We start from the raw sequence: 20445 nt of genomic DNA on the forward strand, positions 1-20445 counted from the left end.
TGCAGCCAGGAGCATAGGAAGGGGGGCGGTGGGGGCGGTGCATCCCAGATGTCATCCCTGACGGGGGTGACAAAATCCCCCCTGGGCAGATCACCACCACAGCGATTCCCCCCCCCCCGGGCGGATCGCTGCTGTGCCAATCTGCCCCCCAGGTGGATCGCTGCCATGCCAATCGCCCCTGGGTGCATGGCATGGGTCTGGGTCCCCAAGCGACTAGCTCTGACGCTGACTGCAGCCTGCTTTCACTTGACATGCTGAAAATTTCCAGAACCACTTTTTCAGAGTTCATTTCAAGACATTGAAAGGTATATGCATTTTCTATACAGCAAAGGCACTTCCAAACCACCTTCACTATACTTAAAATGATTCCTGTGTCTTAACCTTTAAGAAATGTATTCCCTCTTACTGGATGTTAATGTGTGGTTTGTATATAAGGCATGAATATATATACAAAGTCCAGGCTATCTGAAAAACTGTATTCCCTCATACGAACCTGGCCAGGTTCTGAGATCTTTAGGTGAGGCCCTTCTCTTGGTCCTGCCACCCTCACAGTTATGCTTGGTGGGGATGCGTGAGAGGGCCTTGGGTAATCCCTCCCTGGAGAAGTTATTACGCCTCCCTCCATGTTGTCCTTCCACTGGCAAGTGAATACCTTCTTATTCCAACAGGCTTTTGGGAACTGTCAGCTTTTAATGAAAGGGCAGGTGCTGTTTTTATTATAATTAGCTGTATGTTTTAAATAGATCTCTCATAGATGGATGGGTAGATAGATATTTAATTTCATTAATGTTTAATTGGTTTTTAATTATTGTATTTTTTTCTATGCTTTTGGCTATTCTTATTTTGTCCGTAAGCCGCCTTGAGTCCCTGTCAGGGAAACAGGCAGGGTATGAATACATTTATTATTATTATACCCCACAGCGTGAAAGAATCCACTGCTACTCCTTATGTTCCCAGTATGATATCAGATACTAGAACATCTTCAGGCAATCTACAAACATCTTAAAGAGGGGACCATCACATCTCACTCATACAACAATTGCAGATTGACATCCTGGTCTTCAGGAGCAAAGTCTAGTTTTGAATTGCACAGCATCCTTACTGAATTTGTGCAAGAAATACATAATGAACTCCATTCCTAACATATTTTGTATATAAAGTCTTGTGCTTTTATTATACTTCTCAGCTTTTCCTACCTACCAACTGCAGCAATTCTTCTCATATAGCATTATTGCATTATGTCTACCCACTTGCAGCAATCTCTTTTGCTTCGTCTTAAATATATGTTTGATACTCTGTGGTGTGGTTCAGTATCAGCAAGATACTGAACACACCCAAGTCCAAAATAGCAAGTGCTCCCTTTTCTGCATCCTAAAAACCCATGCGAGCGGAGAAGCTGTGTGTTCTCTCTTGTGCCATCTAGTGGCACTAAAGAAAAATAGCCTTTTGTGCTTTGGGAAAAACATGTTGTTAGCTGCTAAGGAACTCCTACGTGGCATCTCAGAGGAACTTTCCCTTCATTAGTACATATGAAAACAAGACATCCATGTGGGAATTGTCATGAGATCTTTCGCTTTAGTACCTGCCAGGACAGCTGCGCAAGGGAAAATCGTATCACATTCCCTAAAATGTCCATCAACTCACCTTAGTCAGTCATATCTTTTTCTACACAGACATAAGAAATCTATATTTTGGAAAGCAGATAAATTGCAATGGAAAGGTGCTTCCAGACATTGGGGGGGGGGGTTAATCTAGGAGCATTCTAATTTTCTGGCTCTAGCAGGCTGTACAGATGTATTCTTGCTCTGTGGTAGGCAACACAGGTTTTCCAGTCTTAGCATTACAGTTTGCAGCTGTAAGAAACCGGTACAAGTGCTAATAAATGTTTTCTATTGCAAAGTTGTCCCAGTCAATAAACCTGCTGTTATGTTTTGAACTAATTGCAGTTTTTAAACGACCTTCAAGTGTAGTCCCCAGTACAGCACATTGCAGTAGTTTAAAAAAAGACTGTGCCAAAATCAAAAACAACTATCTCTGGCTTAGCTTTGTCTCTCTGAGACCACTTGGGCCACTATGGTTAAGACTAAATCTAATAGCATCCCCAGACTACAGGCCTGATTCTTAAGGGGGAGTGCAACCCCATCCAGAACAGGGAGCATAGCATCTCCCATGGCAGACAGACTAGAATACTATACATACCACACCGCAAATTTATGGGTGACTTCGCTCAGATGTTAACAGCACAGAATGGAACCTGGCAGAACACCAGAGACAGAGCTGCAGTCCCCAGCACCACCTTCTGAAATAGTATGGAAAAAAGTCCCCCCAATCTTGACTTCAGACAGCCTTTCCAGAAACATACCATGACTGATTATATTGATAGCTGCTGAGAGGCCCAGGAAAATTGACAGGGTTTTGCAGTATCCCAACCCTACACCCAGCAGATTTCATTCCTCAGGACAAGCAATGCTATTTCAATGACAAAACCAGGTCAGAAAAAGGATTTGGGTGGGTCCAAAGAATTTGTGGCATCCAAGAATGTCTGCAGTTGCACTTAAGCTTTCCCCTAATGGAAATGTTTGTGACCAGCTAACAGAGGCGGGGAAAGTCTTGTGGAGACAAAGGAGCCTTCTTAGGGAATGACCATGTAACCATTGTCTTCAAGGTAATCAGGATTGCACACACACACCCCTCTTTTCATGGAACATTTATCCCTTCCTGGAGCCAACTGGTCAAACCCTCTCCTGCTTGATATAGTAAGCAAGATGGTCGTACCTAACAGGTAATTGGCTCTGGCCCTTGTCTCAGAAATTGAAAGTCATTTCATGAAAAAGGAATAGATGGCACTCTGGATGTATTCATTGCAGATCCACAAGAATGCAGAGTGCAGGTTGCCACAGATGCAAGCAGTTTTATCCTCAGAGTACTTAGTAGATGAGTGATAACAGACATCCAAGGACTTATCCCATCAACCTATGTCCCAGTACCTCCGTTTTCTCCCTCTCCTGCATGCTTTAGACACAGTGTCATTTTGAAACACCAGCTGTATTTACTTGGCTTTTTGTGTCTGTAAGTTTGAGTGTTGCATATATCTGAGCAGACACTGAACAGGGCAAAGAGATATCAGTTGGGGACTTTTGGCCTGTGAATCTAATTAGGCCTGCCAGACCATTTTGGCCAAGCCATGCCCACCTGCCCAGCACCTGATGTCATATATATCGCATCAGGTGTGGGGCAGGTAAAAGCGCAATGGGGGTTTGCAAGGCACATTGAAGCCCCAGCTGTTAGGTGGTTGTTGGGGCTTCAAATCACCACCTAGGGATCTCTACAAGCATCGACAATCAACTGGTTGTGGGTGCCTGAAGTGCACAGCCAACAATCAGCTGATTGTTGGGAATCCAAAGCACATCTCTTACAAGCAGCAGGGGCTGGCTGCCCTAGGGAAGTCCCCATTGGGAAATCCATAGTGCAGCTGAGGAGGCTAGAGGAAACAGCTTGGATTCAAAATGCTAGAGGAAGCACTAAAAAATGAGGATTTATCCCTCTGCAAAGAAAGTGGTTTGGATTCAGAGTCCTTCATCCAGCTCTTTGAATCCAATTTATTTCTTCTGGAGAGAGAGAAATGTTCAGCTTTCAATCTTTCTCTTTTTCTCTCCAGAGGAAACAGCTTGATAAACTTAGGGCTTACATGCTAATTCCTACATGCTTCCCATGTAGGAATTTTGTAGTGTTTGAAGTGCCCTGCAATAGTCATGAAAAGCATTTGACAGTTACACTTCTGGAATGACAACTCTCCAGAATAGGCTTGCATATATGTCAGCCATGAGTTGTATTTGGATTTTTAAGGTGTTTTCTTGCCTGACTTGAAGATACTGCCTCAGTGTGTGAACTGATCATGATGCTCTTGGGCAAATTCTACTGATGAAACGAGTGCTGTTTACATTTTTGATGCAGCATAACGTCTTAACATATTCCTCCCTTGTCAATCTTTGGGAGGTGTCCCTCAGTGCAACTGGAGGATTGCCTAAAGCAATGATATTTAAGTTTTGCCATTATTTCTCCATGTCTACTCTGCACACCTCTCTGCATATCCAGTATTCCGTGCTGTAGAATAACCTTTTCTGCAGGAGAATTTCCCCAGCAGGTAGACTTGGACATTTCCATTTGATTAACGTTCCAACAATGAATATTTTAACAGGCTGGACTTGAATTACATCCTTGGTGTGTGCACATACACAGTCATTTACAGATGCACTCTCAGTGCATCTCCCTGTACACAGTGCTAATATCTTCAGTTTCTTGATTAACAGGCTGGGGCCCAGGTTGACAAAAAGCCCTCATTCCCTGAACACCCTCTCTCCAACCCACTAAGCAAAAGATGGAGTCCTCCTGGGTGACAAAAAATAGCTGAAGGCTGTATTCTGTATTGCATAACGGTTGCTGTAATTTTGGCATTTTCCTAGAACACTAGCACTAATTGCAGCATCAGTAAGGGCACAATAGTTGGTTAGACGAAGGGTCCCTCTAGAAGAGTTTTTGGATTTGATATCCCGCTTTATCACTACCCTTCAGGAGTCTCAAAGCGGCTAACAATCTCCTTTCCCTTCCTCCCCCACAACAAACACTCTGTGAGGTGAGTGGGGCTGAGAGACTTCAGAGAAGTGTGACTAGCCCAAGGTCACCCAGCAGCTGCCTGTGGAGGAGCGGAGATGCGAACCTGGTTCACCAGATTACGAGTCTACCGCTCTTAACCACTACACCACCCTGGCTCTCTCTGTTAGATGCTTCTAGGAGACCCGCCTGCAGCCTCCCCCATTGCTTCCTCCCTCTGCCCCCAGGAACTGGTATTCAGAGGTTCCATTTATTTACCATGACTGATAGCTGTTGATAGCCTTATCCTCCGTAAACCTGTCTAATCCTCTTTTAAAGTCATCACAACATCTTGCGGCAACAAATTCCATAAGCTCATTACGTGCTGTTTGAAAAAGTACTTTCTTTTGTCTGTCCTGAATCTTATCACCAATTAATGTAAATAGTGATCCTGAATTCTAGTTGGAAAGGGGGGGAGGGAATACCTTTTTTAGTTATTCTCTCTAGACCATTCAAAATGTTTTTCTCCAGTACAACTTCTACAATATCCCTCTTGTTCACCTGTAAAAGCCTCAACTGCTTTAACCTTTCATGGTAGGGAAGGTGCTATACACTCATCATTGTGTGCCCCCTTTCAGCATTTGCTCCAGCTCTACAATATTCTTTACATATTCAAATACGGTTGTATTACAGCTTTGTACCAAGCCATTACAATACTGACCACTTTATTATTTAGAATCTTGTAAACAACCCTTTATATGAAATTTGTTTTTATCACTGATGCCTCACAATGAAGTGATGTTTTCCACCCGGCATATATGTGGGTGGAATTTTTTCTCTCAGTGTTTATCACTTTTCCATTTTCAGTTAACCTAACTTGCCATTTTGTTTTGCCCATTCACTCAGTTTGCGGACACCCTTCAGGACAGGAGTAGGGACTCTGTCAAGAGTTCAACTGTGAGGGAGAGGTCAGCTTGACCAGCACACTCCCCGCAGGAAGTGCACTAGGGAAGCACCACCCAGCAGGACTGAACTCTCTGCTCATCAGCTGATGAGAGGGGTGTTAAATCCTGCTATTTTGACTGTATAGCAGTTCCCTGTGGGGACCTGGTGGGCACAGCCAATGCAGCATTCAACCTTGCCTATCAGCTGATTGGCATGTGGAAGTGCTTTGGGAGAAATTGGAGGTCAAATTGGACCCCCTGGTAGGCCAAGATTGGCCTGTGGGCTGTAGGATCCCTTTTCCTGCTTAAGGAGCTCTTCTCATTCTACATCAAGCCCCATTCTGATTGATATCATCCAAAAACTTGGCCACCTTGCGACTTACTCCTTGACCTGATGTAAATAAGTTAAATCGCATTGGTTCCTATACATATCCTTGAGGGACTCCACTGCTTACTTCTGTCCATTGTGAATACTGTCAATTTGTTTATTCCTGTCTTATGATGCCTCTTCTTTAACCAATTATCACGAGAGGACCCTGAACAAAGGTTAGACTAATAGATTTGTAATTTCCTGATTTTCTGTCAGCTTTAAAAAGTTGATACAGTATTATTTTAAGGAAATCAATTTTAATGACAAGGGTCATATTTTAATTGGATGATCAACAATTTCATATTGGGTGTGTGGCATCTGGTGACTTTTTTGTGGTCAATTAGCCATAGACCTTCATCTCTTGCCATCTCTAATGAATACTAGTTCCTGTATCTTCCACAGTGAATTCATCCAGCTTCTCAGTAATCTTCCTATTCTCATTCAGCAATTCTTTCACACCACTTTTGTCTTAACAGTCTGACAGCTCCCCAGGCTAGTTTCCTCATTCTAAAGGATCAAAATAAAGCTGTATAGTTTTGAACAATATCTCCCTCAAATTTTATTCACTTGGTTTATTGTCATTTTACATTTGTTTTACCAGAGTTTAAGCTCTTTTTGTTTTCCCAATTTGGAGAAGGCAACCATTTTCTAAAAGAAAGCTTCTTCCTTTTACTGTTTCCTTGAAGTCTGCTCATTAACTAGGTGGGCATCTTCCTGGCTTTGTTTATTCCTTTCTAATCTGCTGTATAGATTTTATCTGAGCTTCTAGTACAGCATGTTTCATTAGCTTCCAAGTGTTCTGAAGACATCTGACTCTCCCTTTCAACTTCCTTTTAACTAATCCCCTCATTTATTAGGTTTCTTCCGTCAATAACATTATGATTGGCATTCTGGTATTCTGACACTATTCTCATCTTGCTTTTGCCTTCAGGCTTTACACTTGGGACTTCAAGTACTGCAGGGTAGTTATTTATTGTTTGATGAACAGCTTGTGTTTGTTAGCTGACAGAATAAAAGATTAGTACCTCTCTGTGTATCAGCTACTAGCTGAGGATGCATAGTGGTAGTGATGTGTAAAATGTTCATGATCTTCAATATTTTCATGCAAAAACCGTCATTTCAAAGGGTCCACAACTTCCCCTTTATTTCCATTTCAAGATTATTTTCATGCTTCTTCCACAGCTCTCCCCCACTACCTCCACTTCAGCTCAGCACTACATGATGTACTTTAATAGGTTAGACACACATGAGAGATGACACATTTTACAAATGATGCAGACTCAAACTCTTGGCAGATTCATTTGATTCCTCCACGCTGTCATTTATCCCCGGTCACTACTGAAATTCTGTTGATTTCACCAGCACTAGACCTACCTCTACAGTATAAACACGTCTGATTGACATATGCACTGAGAATGTGTGGAACTCACCTAGGTATAGTATGCTACTGTTTAGGCCACTACAAATTGTATGCAGTAAAAAAGGGAGAAATTTTCCCATTCTTCAGCATGTGGCTTCAAAGCTGCGGCCTGTTTTATGTGCTGTTCAGTTCTTCTTGGAGCTGCTACTGCAGGATCTGCCGCAATTGTCTCTCCTTCTCTATTGACATCCTGCAGCTGAGGAGTGAGAGAAATCCCTGAAAATCAGCTGCTTTGACAGGCCAAGATAGTAATGACACTAGGGTCCAAGAGTGTTCTTTGTCAGCTCTAGAATCTGGAAGAACTGCTGATACCCACTGGTACTTGCTGCCCAAATTTCAGCAGCAGAAATCTCCCTTCTGCAATTGCTGCTGGAGCTGTTGCATGGCTTTTAAAAGACAATTACCTAAGATGATGTAGGAATCCAAATGCTGCTTGTTGTGTTGCTGCAAAATGGACTGTTGAGACATGTCCTCCCGATGCAGGAGTGCAAGGGAGAAGGCTAAATATGGCTGCATTATAAGTGCACTGTTAAGTATCGCGAGCTACCAATACATTGAATAGGTGTGATTTTGTGGTCTCTTCCAACTCTATGATTCTATGATTCTATGAGGCAGAGAGCAGTGGAACTATGTAAGCCTCTCTTCCTTTCTCACACTTTTTCCTTTCCTTCTCATTCTCTGTATCCCTTGTTTCCTCTCTGCTCCCTTTCTCTAAGGGAGTCAAAATACTGGTTAAAAGTGCAGTACTTCTAGATGGTTCAGGATATAAAGGAATCAAGGGTTAATACCTGCCTTGAAAATCTCAAAACATAGCAAGGCCACATTAGCCTGATATATACTGAAACTTTATGAAGATCAAGTTATGTCTGGTGCCTGTACAAAGATTTTTGGGAGATCAACAGGTTGGTGAGATCCCAGAAAAATGAAAGTGAGCATCTATCTACTCTTTTCTTGTTTAAAGTTAAGCCTGCTACATCAAAACACTGGCATCCCCTATCTTACCATTTATCTTTCTGTTTTATAGAGAAGCAAGAAAGTGTGCTTTTGCAAAACTGCACCATTCCTCCAGGGCACAAGTCACCAACCTTTTTGGACTAGTGGGCACATTATGAAATTTCAGAGAGTTCCAGGTCTCACAATGACTGCCATGAAGGCAGGGGTGCCATAACACAAAATTAGATTCCCACCACTGACAACCTTATTCTTGCCATGGAAAGTCAGCTACTTTCTGCTGGTTCTGATTATGGAGATCCAACACTGACAGATGCTGTTGCTCTCTAATAACAACAGGGAGCATTCCCCAAGAAAAAGCAAAAATATACTAGGTAGCCACACCACTTTCATTTTACAGAAATCACTTAGAAGGTACCTGCAAATCTTACCCCATAACCTTCTTTCTAAGAAGGCTAGAGACACTTGCCCAGGGACACCACTGGTGACCTAGGGCTAGCAGGCCCTGTGTGGGAAAGCATCTCTCATTTTTCAGCAATGAGAAACGAAAACTGGCTGCTATGAAAGTACTCATGAAATGATCTCTGACTGCCCAAAAGCTCATTGTTAATATTTCTGCTCATCAGAATGTCTTCATGTCAGACAGATGACATTTTGCCTGCAAGGCATCCTTTCCCTCTCTGCTTGGCCCAATGGAAACCTGCAGGCTGCATGGCCCTTAGAGACCAATCAGAGATACTGATGGAATAGCTGTTATCCCCTCCTCCAAGATCTACATGATAGCTGTCTCTTTCTAGGGCCCTACTGATCCTGTATAGTCATTTCAAAATATGTTACTTGCATGACCTCAGATACTCTAACACTGCAAAACGTTGTTCTCTAACATTGTTAGGGTCTCATATTTCCACTGGTTATGTAAGATCTGCCGAGGTGGCAAGACCTTTGGGGAGATTTCCTTCCACCTGGATTTTACATATTGTTTGACTTGGGCTTTCGCAAAAGCAAGACCACAAAAAAACCCCAATAAGAAAAAATCTCAGGATCATTTGAACTTCAAAGACAATGGATTTACACCTTCAGACTAAATAAGGGTGCCTTTCCCAGACAGACAAATTTTGCATTATTAGAAACTTGCATTGCCTGCAAAAGCAGAAATCTTCCCAAGATAATCTAAGCAGAGATTTTTATTTTTATTTTTTTATTTTTTTAAAAAAATCTGTGAACCAGACTGAGTTGATTTTGTTCTGGCTCATTAGAGAAAAATATTCAAGCTGATTCCTGCTTCTTTCAGAACTCATTTCCTCAATGTCAGTAATGGTGGTGATTCATATAGTATAATATTGCCATTAACATCATTATTCAATTTAGCCTTTCCAATATTAAGAAGCAGTCCCCCACACACCTGCCCCAAATCATGAGAATTTGTATACAGTATATTTTAGTTGTACATTTTAGTTTTGAAGATAACCACCCAAAGGCTTCCTGAATTGGACATGCTCAGTGGGTGTTTTTTTTGGGGGGAGGGGGTAAAAGAATGAGGCGCCTCTACTCATATATTGATAAAAGTGTTGTGGGTGCCAGCACAAAATGGCTGCCATGTGCTGCAAATGAATAAAATAAAAAGAAGTGCTGGTATTCTATATCCAGTGAGTACTTTAGCAGAAAGAGCCATGGACATGCTAATCTAGGGCATTGCCAGATTTCAAAACCTCCATAGAAATACAATTTCCTTAACCTAATTTAATTTAATGTAATGGAGAGGGTGAAGCATCATTAAGCAGAATCATTACCATATTGGCCCGAATATAAGCCGCACCTGAACAGTGGCATTGCGAGGGGGGCACGGGGTGTGTGCGCCCCGTGTTCCATGTCTGGGGGGGTGTGACAAGAAGGCACCCCATGGGGTGCTTGCCCTGCCGCCCCAGCCCGGGCGCACCCTGGCAAAGTGGCGTAGCTCCATCCCTTCCCCCGATGGCTTGGGGCACTTAGGAGTCATGGGGGTGGGGGCGCAGAAGCGTAGGGAGCGGGGGCGGACCACCCCAGGTGTCATTGCTGAGGGGGTGACATTTGGCACCCGCCCGCGACTCCCAAGCCTACCCCTAGCTGTCAATGTGGGTGGGGAGTGACAAAAAAAATTCCGCACCGGGTACCACCTGGGCTTGCTACGCCTCTGCACCCAAATATAAGCCACTCCCTTAAAATTCCACAGGCACTCACCCCAATTCTGTTTTACCATACGTCTGTTTCAGCAATGATATCGTAAAAGCCAGTTTTTGTAAGGTTGTGAATTTAAGCCACACTTTAACTTTTCACAGTTGGAGTTTGAAAGAAAAAAACCTGCGGCTTATATTCTGGCCAATATGGTACATAGAATCATTGAGGATTCTGTGTCAGAGACGGGCAGGAGCATGACGGCTGGGGGAATGTGTGGGAAGAGGAGGCAGGTGGTGGCATAGTTGTCAACTTTCCCCTTTCTTTAAGAGAAATTCCCTTATTCCAAATAGGATTCCTCGCAAGAAAAGGGAAAAGTTGACAGCTATGGGGGGGGGAGGACCCCTCAGAAGGGGCCAGTGATTTGTGAGGTTCTGAGGAGATTGAGGGGAGTCAGGAGGAAGAGATGGGGAAAGGAGGAAGGAAAAGCTGGAAGAGGTCTCCAAAGCTGACCTTTGAGATCCCCTCTCTCCCCACCTCCGCTGTATCTCTGCTCAAGGAGAGGCTTGAAGTGAGGGGAGCAACTGGTGCTTGCGCACACCACATCAGACAAGGGGTGGGAGGTAAGAAAGCAGGAAGGGGCGAGGCCACACTGTTGCTCCAACTCTCCGAGATAGAGCACCGTTTCTGCAGAGGTAGATTTCCTAGGCAGCTAGTTAGCCGGAAGGGGTGTGCATATCCCTTGCACCTTAGCGGCTGATGTAACCAAGTGCTTTGCTAATAAAGAACTAAAATTCCTGTCGCTTGTCCTCATTGGTCGGGCTGCATGCGGCATCCTTGTGACTCAAGTGCTTCTGAGTCCTGGTGAGTTTTAACAACCATTAATGTGCAAGGTTACACTTTGTCTCCATCACAAGATTAGAGCCAGTGTGGTGTAGTATTTTAAAATGTGAGACTAGGACTTGGGAGACCAGCGTTCAATTCTCCACTTGGCAAAGCTCACTTGGGCCAGTCGCTCTCTCTCAGCCTCACCAAGAGGATTGTTGGGGGGGGGTGTTAAATGAGGGGGAGAATCATCTATGCCACTTTGGGCTTGAAAAGGGTGAGGTAAAATATGAGATATATGTAATGGGCCTGTCTTAGAAGATAGAAACCCCAGAAGTGTGGGCCACTGTTGAGTAATACACCCACCTGGTAACTAAAAATGGAAATGTGTTCTTTCACACACACCTGCTCTCTAAATTAAGCTTCCCATTACCTTCTAGATTTCAACCCTGCAGTCAAACACCCTCATTCGGAAAGTGAAACGGACACTGCCTAGCCCCCCACCAGAAGAAGCTCATCTCCCTCTGGCCAGCCAAGCTCACTCACAGATGTACATGCCGGGCCTCATGCAGAAGGGAATGGCAGGGCCAGCCATTCAGGTGACAAAGGCCAGCCTCCTCAAAGACATTGACCGTGACTTGAAGCTAGTGGAGCACGAGTCCACAAAGCTGCGGAAGAAACAGGCTGAGCTTGATGAAGAAGAAAAGGAGATTGATGCCAAACTGAAGTACTTGGAACTGGGGATTACGCAGAGAAAAGAGTCTTTGCTGAAAGACCGAAACGTCCGTGACTATCCCTACCTGAGATGCTTGGGGGAAAACAGGGATTATATGTCTGACAGTGAGCTCAACAACCTACGACTCTCTGGCTATGAGAGTCTGACCAGGCCTAGTACTGCCCCTTCCAATCAATACGCTGACTTTTCCAGTGCACAGTACACATCAGCCTCCTCTTACACCCCATATCAGTACTCCTCAGGACAAGCTGCCCCACCAGCCCCAGCCACATTCCAGCAAGCAAGGTTTCAGCCTCCACACTACCCCTCAGCAAGCAATGTCCCTGCACAGGACGGATTCCAAGCAAGCCAGATGCCGGCCTACCCTTCCCAAACGACATACCAGAGTCACAGCTTTACTCCAAGCACCGGGTATCAGTCTGAACAGGTTCTGCAAAGTCACCAAGGCTTCCGGCCACCTTACCAAGCACAGACCACGTATCCCAGTCAGACACCTCTGCAGCCAGCACAGAACGCTCTTTTCCAGACCCACGCGGACACACACACCACCTCCCAGAAACCGCGGCAGACATCGCTAGCTGACCTCGAGCAGAAGATGCCCACCAATTATGAAGTAATAGGCAACCCCACTGTGGTCATCTCAGCCGCAACTCCAGAAGTGACGTACAGCACCACAACTGTGACCAGCAGCTACGACCAGTACAAGCCGCCAGAAGGAAGGCTGGGGGACAGGAGCAGTGTAGCTCAAAGTCCCTCGACCAGCTATTCCTCTGACTCCCTCTACACAAACCTGGAGCAGAACATTCCTCGGAACTATGTAATGATTGATGACATCAGTGAACTAACCAAAGAAAGCACCTCAGCAGAGGGCCAAAAGGGAGATTCGCAGTTGCAGAGCAGCAATGGGCGATATATGAAAGAAAAGAGTGACTTCACAGACACAGATGTCTCCAGCAGGCCTTGTTGCTACCCAAAGGGAGAAGAGTCAGAGGAGGACATGTATGATCACCACGGCCCTGACCATCGTGGGAGAGGCTACCATAGGGGCCCAGAGAGCAACGGGAGGATGTCGGGCAGCTCCGGCTCCTACTACTATGGGGACAGTGATTACAGGCACTCCACTCGCCCAGACAAGCCTGGGTCCACCATGGGAGTGCAGAAGCACTCTTCCAAAAACTTGGCCCCAGCTGTCATCTCTTCCAAACGCAGCAAGCACCGGAAACAAGGTATGGAACAGAAGATCTCAAAATTCTCCCCTATAGAAGAAGCGAGAGATGTGGAATCAGACCTGGCCTCTTACCCAGCAACCACGTCAGTCAGCAGCAGCAGTGTGGCATCCAGAGCAAAGAAGATGCAAGACGACATCACATACGGCCTCAAAAAGAATGTCTATGAACAGCAGAAGTACTACGGTGGGTCTGCCAGGGATACGATGGAAGAAGATGACAGGGCATACAGTGGCGGGCGATCCAGATCGTCTGGTTATGTGTCGGAGAGAATGTCGAGCCGCGAGATCAGGAGCAGGTCCTACGAGAGAGAGAGCATGGAGAGGCCTCAGAGAGGCAGTTCCAAACCTTCTTCCCTTAGCATGAGTCAAAGTCGCGGGCGACCTCCAATTCGCACACAAACCTCAGAAGAAGAGAGCCCCATCAGTCCGTTGGGGAAGTCCATGGGCGTATCACGGTCCTCGGGTGGGCCTCTCCCTCAGTCTGCTGGGGACAGCTGCTCTCAGTTCTGCTCCAGTCACTCATTGCCTGATGTACAAGAACATATCAAAGATGTGCCAAGAACCCACTCTTACAAGCATGAGGAAGGTTACATCATGGATGATTCACACTGTGTTGTTTCAGACAGTGAAGGTAATGGCTACCTGTGGTAACTTAACCCAGAGCATGCCCAAGCGGGTCATATTTGCAAGGACAATACCATAGCCTCCGTTTCCTTGCCAGGTGCCTTTCTCCCGCATTTTGCTTTCTGTTTTGGTGGTTCTGTGTTAGCATGCTGCACTCTGCATGTCCTACTGGTGCTCTGCTCACTGCTTGTTCAGTGTGATACTGTGCTATGATTCCTGTTTATTTATAGATATCTATTTCCCGAGCGGCTACTGTGGCATATCCTGTGTGCATGCGATCGGTTCCTTGCTTTCTTTTAATCCATTGCATGGCTTCATCCTGGGGTACATTCCCAACTGTGGATGAGGGGATTGACTGTGATTTGTTTTTGGTTTCTGAAGCCTATCACTTGGGTCAGGAGGAGACAGACTGGTTTGATAAGCCGAGGGAACCTCGTTCGGAGAGGATGAGGCATTATGGTGGCCACTCCTCATCCTCCCAAAGGAGGGGTCCAGTTAAGCACACCTATCACGACTATGACGAGCCCCCGGATGAAGACATGTGGCATCACGATGACTACTCTCACCCGCGACACTCCTCTTCCAAAGAACACAGGCACCATGGAGACTACGGGAGGCATTCGTCCTCCTCCCGGCACTCCACCGATGACCTGCCAAAGAGGTCATCCAGGCAACATCCAAGAGATGCTGGCCGCCACGAGTCACGCGGACATGGGCAGCCCTCTTCCCAGAAGAAGGCTCAGCAGGCCGATATAAGAGCGCAGCCAGGTTATCCTTCCAGCTCCTCAGAGTACTCCCAGCAGTCTCGGCAGCCGTCGGGCTACCATCATACCTCAGAGTCCCAAAAATCGCAGAGGCAGGTGCAACATGGGCCGCCATCTCAGCAGCCAAAAGCGGAGCCTCTTTCGCACCAACAGCAGCAGCAAGCGAGGCAGCAGCAAGCTGGGCAGCAGCAGCAGCAGCAGCAGCCGTCATCCAGGCAGCAGCAGCCGTCGAGCAGACAGCAGCCGCAGCAGCAGCCGCAGCAAGCAGCTCCCTCGCAACAATCTTCTCAGCAACAGCAACAGCAAGCTAGGGTGCAGCAGCAGCAGCAGCAGCAGCCACCGCCAGCAGGAACCCAAGCCCAGCCCTCCTCACGGCCAGCCCAACAACAGCCTGGCCAAGCCCAGCCAGCAGGCAAACCCCAATCTGCCCTCCAAGCACAACCTGGCACTCACCCAGCGGGACCAGTAAGTACCTATGTGCCTTTGCTCGGGGTCAGTTATGCAGTAGGTCCCTCAGAGCTGACAACAGCTTGTTTTGCCCCATGTCAGATGAGAGGGCTGGGCTAAGCGATGGCCTGTTCTGTAGTACAGGAGTCGCGCTGGGATTGCCTCACCTTAGAATGTCAAAGCAAGGTGGACTGTGCATTGTACAGTCTAGGTCGCTGTGGAGAATGGAGTCTTCCCAGCAGAGAGGAGGTTCATGGAACTAACAATAGGCTGCAGTAAGTTATAGAGGGGGCAATTCGGACACAGACAAAGAAGAAGGGAGGGAAGAGGAAAGGAAAGGAATGCACTTAAGGGAATTGCCTTTGTATAAGAGCTTTATATGTAGCTTTCTTGATGGAGATCACAGGCAGTACCTCAGGGATCCTAGAGGGTGGGGAGTATCTGGTGGAGAATAGGGTGGGTGGATAAGGATTGCTGTGAGACAGCCAGGATGACCTGGCAGTTAAACTCTAGGAAGAAGGCTAAGAGAAAGACCCCAGGAGATGGGCTTCATTTTACCATTATTCGTTCTCATTTGCATTAAATAAATACATAAATCACTGTTTGCTATATTACAGTCTAAAGCAGAGCAGATGGATGCATCCAAACCTACCACAAAAGTGCCACAGGTGGGGAAAGCACCCCAAACACAGCCACTGGGAGCAGCAGCAGGAGGTCAGTAGCTCCTTTCCAGCACCTGCAATTGTATGTGTTTTCCTTAAAAAGGGAGGCAGCACCAGTAGTTCAGTAGGCTCAGATCTCTCTGAGGGATGATTAGATTGAAGTCAAAGGGAGTTCCAAGACCATTTACTGTGGGTGGGGGGGGATGTCCTACCTGAGATTAAGAAGGCAAATGCTTTAGGTCATTTAGCCATGGCTGGCCCCAGAGTGTAGGCCAGTCAGCGTAGAATTAATTCACTTGAAACTAGTATTCTGTATGTCATAGAAAAGATAAACATAAGTAGAATGCCCAAAAGCAGCTTCCAGCTTCATTCCACATAGGGTACAATAGGTTCGCTTTGGATAGCTGTCAAAAATAAAAGGCTTCCCACTCCTGTCTCATTAACCAATTGGGGAAATGACTGTAAGTTGAGTTCTCTCATCATTCAGCTCCAATTTAAAATACTTTTTTCACCAAGAAGTTTTAGTCGTTTCTTGTGCCTGTCATACTGATATCTCACCAACACATTGTGCATCTTGGTTAACACTCTTAGAAATAGTGTGGCCATCATTTTCTGGTGAAGGCGGTTAGACAGAGATTGGTTATGGCCTATGAATATGGGGTGGGGGGTATATGCAAATTGCCAGTTGGACCTACCCTTGGTGATACGGGAGGATATATATTTAAATAAATGCATATATGCAGCTAAATAAATCCATACAAATCAATTTTATTTCTCTCCAACAGGCATTAAGATAGGTTCCAAACCAGCAGGTGCTCCCACTTCTGCAGGGGCAGCGACTGGACTGCCAGGAGCTGAGGGAGAGAGCGTCTTCTCCAAAATCCTGCCAGGAGGGGCAGCAGAACAAGCAGGCAAATTGACAGAAGGTGAGAGGTTTCAGAGGCATCTTTCTTGGATGCCCCGTGTCAAAGCATGCGGGATTTGCTCCTGGAGCTCACCTGTCTTCATGCTTGCACAGGTGGATTTGTTCAACACTTCCTGCAGGACAAATGGCAGAACTACAGGGCAACTGCTAATTCAGACCACTGGTCCGTCTAGCTCAGTGTTATCTACACTGGCTGGTAGTGTCTCTCTGGGATTTCAGGCAGGAGTCTCCCTCAGGCCTCTTCGGAGCAGGCAGAAATCTGAACCTGGGACCTTCTGCACTCACAGCTGATGCTCCACTGCTGAGCCACAGCCCTTGTTCTAGTTGACACCTATGTGAGAATACAAGAAATAAGAAGCCAGCAAGAAAAGTAAAAGCTGTGAAGACGAAATCAAAATAAAGAAAATGGGGATTGGGTGGTAGAACACTGAAGGAAAAAGCCACGTTAGCATAGCAGGCCATCAACACGGCAGGCCATAAGTGCTCACTTGATGATGAGGATCACTAAGGGCTAAAATAGAATTGCCTTATCCCAGTGGCCAGCAGCAGCTTTCCATCAGCTCAGGCCAACCCTTCTGTTGGGAGATCCTTTTTTACTTGAAATGCCAGGAAGTGACTTTCCTTCTACATGCAAAGCACGTAGCCATAGTCCCTTCCTGTGTCACAAACAGAGATGTGGGGACAGAGGGTGATAACGGGACTGGCAATGTGAAGGCTGATAATATGGAGGAGGGGCTCTTGTGAAATAGAAGAAGGGCCCTAAAAACTGAAGATTCAGTGGGAAAGAGGTGAGTGGGGAAAAGATGCAGTCAGTCTTTGGTACCACATATCCTGATGGCATTTATTTCTCTTACCTTTACTCCCATAGCTGTGTCAGCTTTTGGCAAGAAATTCACATCATTTTGGTGAGAGAACATCGCTGGGTGAGTCACTTTTTGTTGTGGTAATAATAATTTATTTCTTGTACCCCACACATCTGACTGGGCTGTCCCAGCCATTCTGGGTGGCTTCCAACAAAGTATATATACACAACCCCCAATGACATTACAGCTGCCAAGCAAAACTCCTGATACATTTCATCTTCTCTGGCCATTGCCATCGAAAGAGGTCCTGGCGTAATTTCCTGTTTAATAGCTTGGTTCAACTTCTGTCCCTCAACAGGCGCCTTTCATTGCTGCAGCACCCTAACATCAGAGCTAACCTATTGCTCTGTTAATCCAAGCGCCCCCTTCAGTTACTCTGACATTTTTCTTTTTTTCTGCACATGTATATGATTCTTTCCTAATAGCCATATCTTTTTCTTATGTGTGTCTCTCCATCACCCCGGCAGGAGTTTGGGAGAATAAATGGAGATCTCATCATTGCACTGGAAAAACCTATGAAGAATCCATTGGAATTCAGTCTGCCGCACCAGACTCTGAGTATAACAGTGAGTGTCACCTCATTGCCTCCATTCCTACATTCTTCTGAGGATGTGGATGAGATCGGATACTTGGCTTTCATCAAGGCTCAGTGATGGCCCCCAAGATACAAAGCCCAGAGGAGATATTTCTTTTACCTAGTCATATGATATCCTGCTTAGCTTATGGCAATTTGCCTGATAGTTTAGGTAAGCCGTGCCACTTCCAGTCAAGTGTATATCCTGTTCCTGCTAAATGTTTGTTTAATGTCCACAGCATGCTACACACTGTACAGACTTAGAGAAAAGAGACAGTCCCCATTCAGACTTCTTACAGTCTGTATTAGGTGGATATAGCTAGTGGGGCAGGGGAAGGCAGGGACTGACACGGAGGAGGAAATGAAGGTGCAGGTCGGTGTGGCTAGGATGGTTTCAAAGAATCATAGAGTTGGAGGGGATCCTGAGGATCATCTAGTCTAACACCCTGCAATGCAGGAATATGCAGCTGGCCCTTACCAGCATTGGCGTTATCAGCACCACACTCTTAACCAGGCTTCCTCAACCTCGGCCCTCCAGATGCTTTTGGCCTACAACTCCCATGATCCCTAGCTAGCAGGACCAGTGGTCAGGGATGATGGGAATTGTAGTCTCAAAACATATGGAGGGCCGAGGTTGAGGAAGCCTGCTCTTAACCATCTGAGTTTGGGAAAGGCCTTGTTAAAGGAATCTCCTTCCTTAGAGGTTTTTAAGCAGAGGTTGGATGGCCATTGGTCATGATGCTTTAGCTGACATTCCTGCATTGGACTAGATGACGCTCAGGGCCCCTTCCAACTCTACACTACGATTCTAAAGAAGAAGGGCTTAAAGGAGGCTGAGGCACTAAATACATACAGCGGGAAGATGTTCTAGACACAGAGGACAGCATGTCTGGGGACAGCCGTGGCGGGGGAAAAGAGATGATAAAGCATGATGGAGCAAAAACAGCAGGTCGCCTGCTACAGCAGAGTTGCAACGCTAACTTCCTTGCAGCAGTGTCTCTGCTGCTTAACCAGGAGCGAGAGGGACTAGGCAAGAGGGAGGCTAGGATGGTGTGGGCTCAACAGTGGGGCTATTCCTTTGCTCCTGCCATGGTAACCATGCCACACCAGCCTCCCCGCCATCTCCTCCTTCCCCTTCCTCCTCCTCACATTAGGCAGCAGTGACACACCTGCCAGGATGTTGCAGCTGCACCCAACTGGGTGAACTCTGCTACTGTGATAGAGGAAGCAAGAAAATTAATATGTGGGATAACACGTAGTTGGCACAATGTCATATAACCTCCCTGCAAACAAATCAGTATGGATGCTCCATAAATAACTGGTGTTGTCCCCGCAAACGCTTTGCAAACAAATCAGGATGAATGGCCAGTAAATAGATTGTCTGGAACCAACTGTAGAAATGTGTCCCATTTGTTTGGTGCTTAACTCTGTTGTCTGTAATGGTAAGGCATCAAAATGGCTTTGCTGTGGCATAAAATTTATTCTATCAGCCACAGCCTTAAAGAATTAAGCCCCCAGACCAGCAATCCAGATGTAATATGGATAACGGGGGGCATAAGAAGAAGGCATGAGTGAGGATATTTGCTCTTTGCTGCTTATTTTGACTAAGAAATACCGCTTCGCTCAGCACAATATTGCAGTGACTGTTTTGGGGAAAGCAGCTGTTATTAGCAGTCCTCTCACTGCAGGCAGCAGACAACAATCCTTTCTCTTTGCTCTATCAATAGAACACAGCAGCTCATCTGGAAGCAGGAGGGGAAAGAGCCTGTTTTGTGCATTGATGTGCTAAGTTCCACCAGGAAAGCCAGTGTGCCATACGCAGAACACTCTTACCTTGGGAAGAGTTGAAATGAGGGGAAGAGGCAGAGAGACCCATGGCAGCTCCAGAATGTGGGTAGCAGCACAAGCCTGCATAGGTCCCAGGGCCACAGCCCTGAGCCACAAGCAGAGAGAGAACATTTTTGTCCAGCTGATTCCATCCCCTGGGTGTGCTCAGAGCTTTGCCACTTACAGCACTATCTCCTTTCATGGCCCTGTCTGTGTTTTTGTCCATTTTAGAGAGCTCACTGAAAGGACTGCATGCTTTTTGATTTGAGGGGGAAATTGAACTTATCCCAGCTGAGGTAAGTGGGTAGCTTCTTACACTTGCTGCCTCAGTCTGTACATTGCAGTGTGAGCCAGGTCTGCCCCCGGGTTTGAGTTGTGAGGTGAAAGCAAACAACAAATCTCTTTGGGGAAGGTGCTGGCTCTTTCAATCCTCAGTTTTAGACAACCCCAGTATGAAACGGTTGCATCTCAGTAAGCGTGGGCAGCTGATGTCATTATGTAAACTGTTCATGCTCTTTGATTGGTGGTCTTTTCTGGCTAGTTC

The 20445-nt window shown here is 46.1% G+C and overlaps 1 protein-coding gene and 1 long non-coding RNA gene across 3 annotated transcripts in view; one reads left to right on the plus strand and one right to left on the minus strand.

The window, feature by feature from the left end:
* The window catches only part of BSN (bassoon presynaptic cytomatrix protein), a 202222-nt gene that overhangs the window by 176617 nt on the left and 5160 nt on the right, over nt 1-20445 (plus strand). The window contains exons 6-12 of one of the 2 annotated variants that reach the window (XM_028718651.2): nt 11692-13846; nt 14221-15068; nt 15668-15764; nt 16498-16638; nt 17506-17560; nt 17968-18066; nt 20133-20197. In XM_028718651.2, the coding sequence (XP_028574484.2) occupies nt 11692-13846; nt 14221-15068; nt 15668-15764; nt 16498-16638; nt 17506-17546 (3282 nt within the window). In that variant the 3' untranslated portion in view covers nt 17547-17560; nt 17968-18066; nt 20133-20197. The remainder of the gene's footprint in view (nt 1-11691; nt 13847-14220; nt 15069-15667; nt 15765-16497; nt 16639-17505; nt 17561-17967; nt 18067-20132; nt 20198-20445) is intronic. The other variant, XM_028718649.2, reaches the window with a different exon arrangement.
* LOC144326990 (uncharacterized) overlaps nt 1-20445 on the minus strand; it is a 39132-nt gene that overhangs the window by 14459 nt on the left and 4228 nt on the right. The window contains exons 2-4 of the long non-coding RNA XR_013391943.1: nt 16711-16968; nt 13617-13741; nt 13288-13514 (exon numbers count right to left, since the gene is read on the minus strand). This is a non-coding gene — a long non-coding RNA (uncharacterized LOC144326990). The remainder of the gene's footprint in view (nt 1-13287; nt 13515-13616; nt 13742-16710; nt 16969-20445) is intronic.

The sequence above is a fragment of the Podarcis muralis genome, chromosome 2, assembly GCF_964188315.1.
Source record: "Podarcis muralis chromosome 2, rPodMur119.hap1.1, whole genome shotgun sequence".
Classification (NCBI taxonomy): domain Eukaryota; kingdom Metazoa; phylum Chordata; class Lepidosauria; order Squamata; family Lacertidae; genus Podarcis; species Podarcis muralis.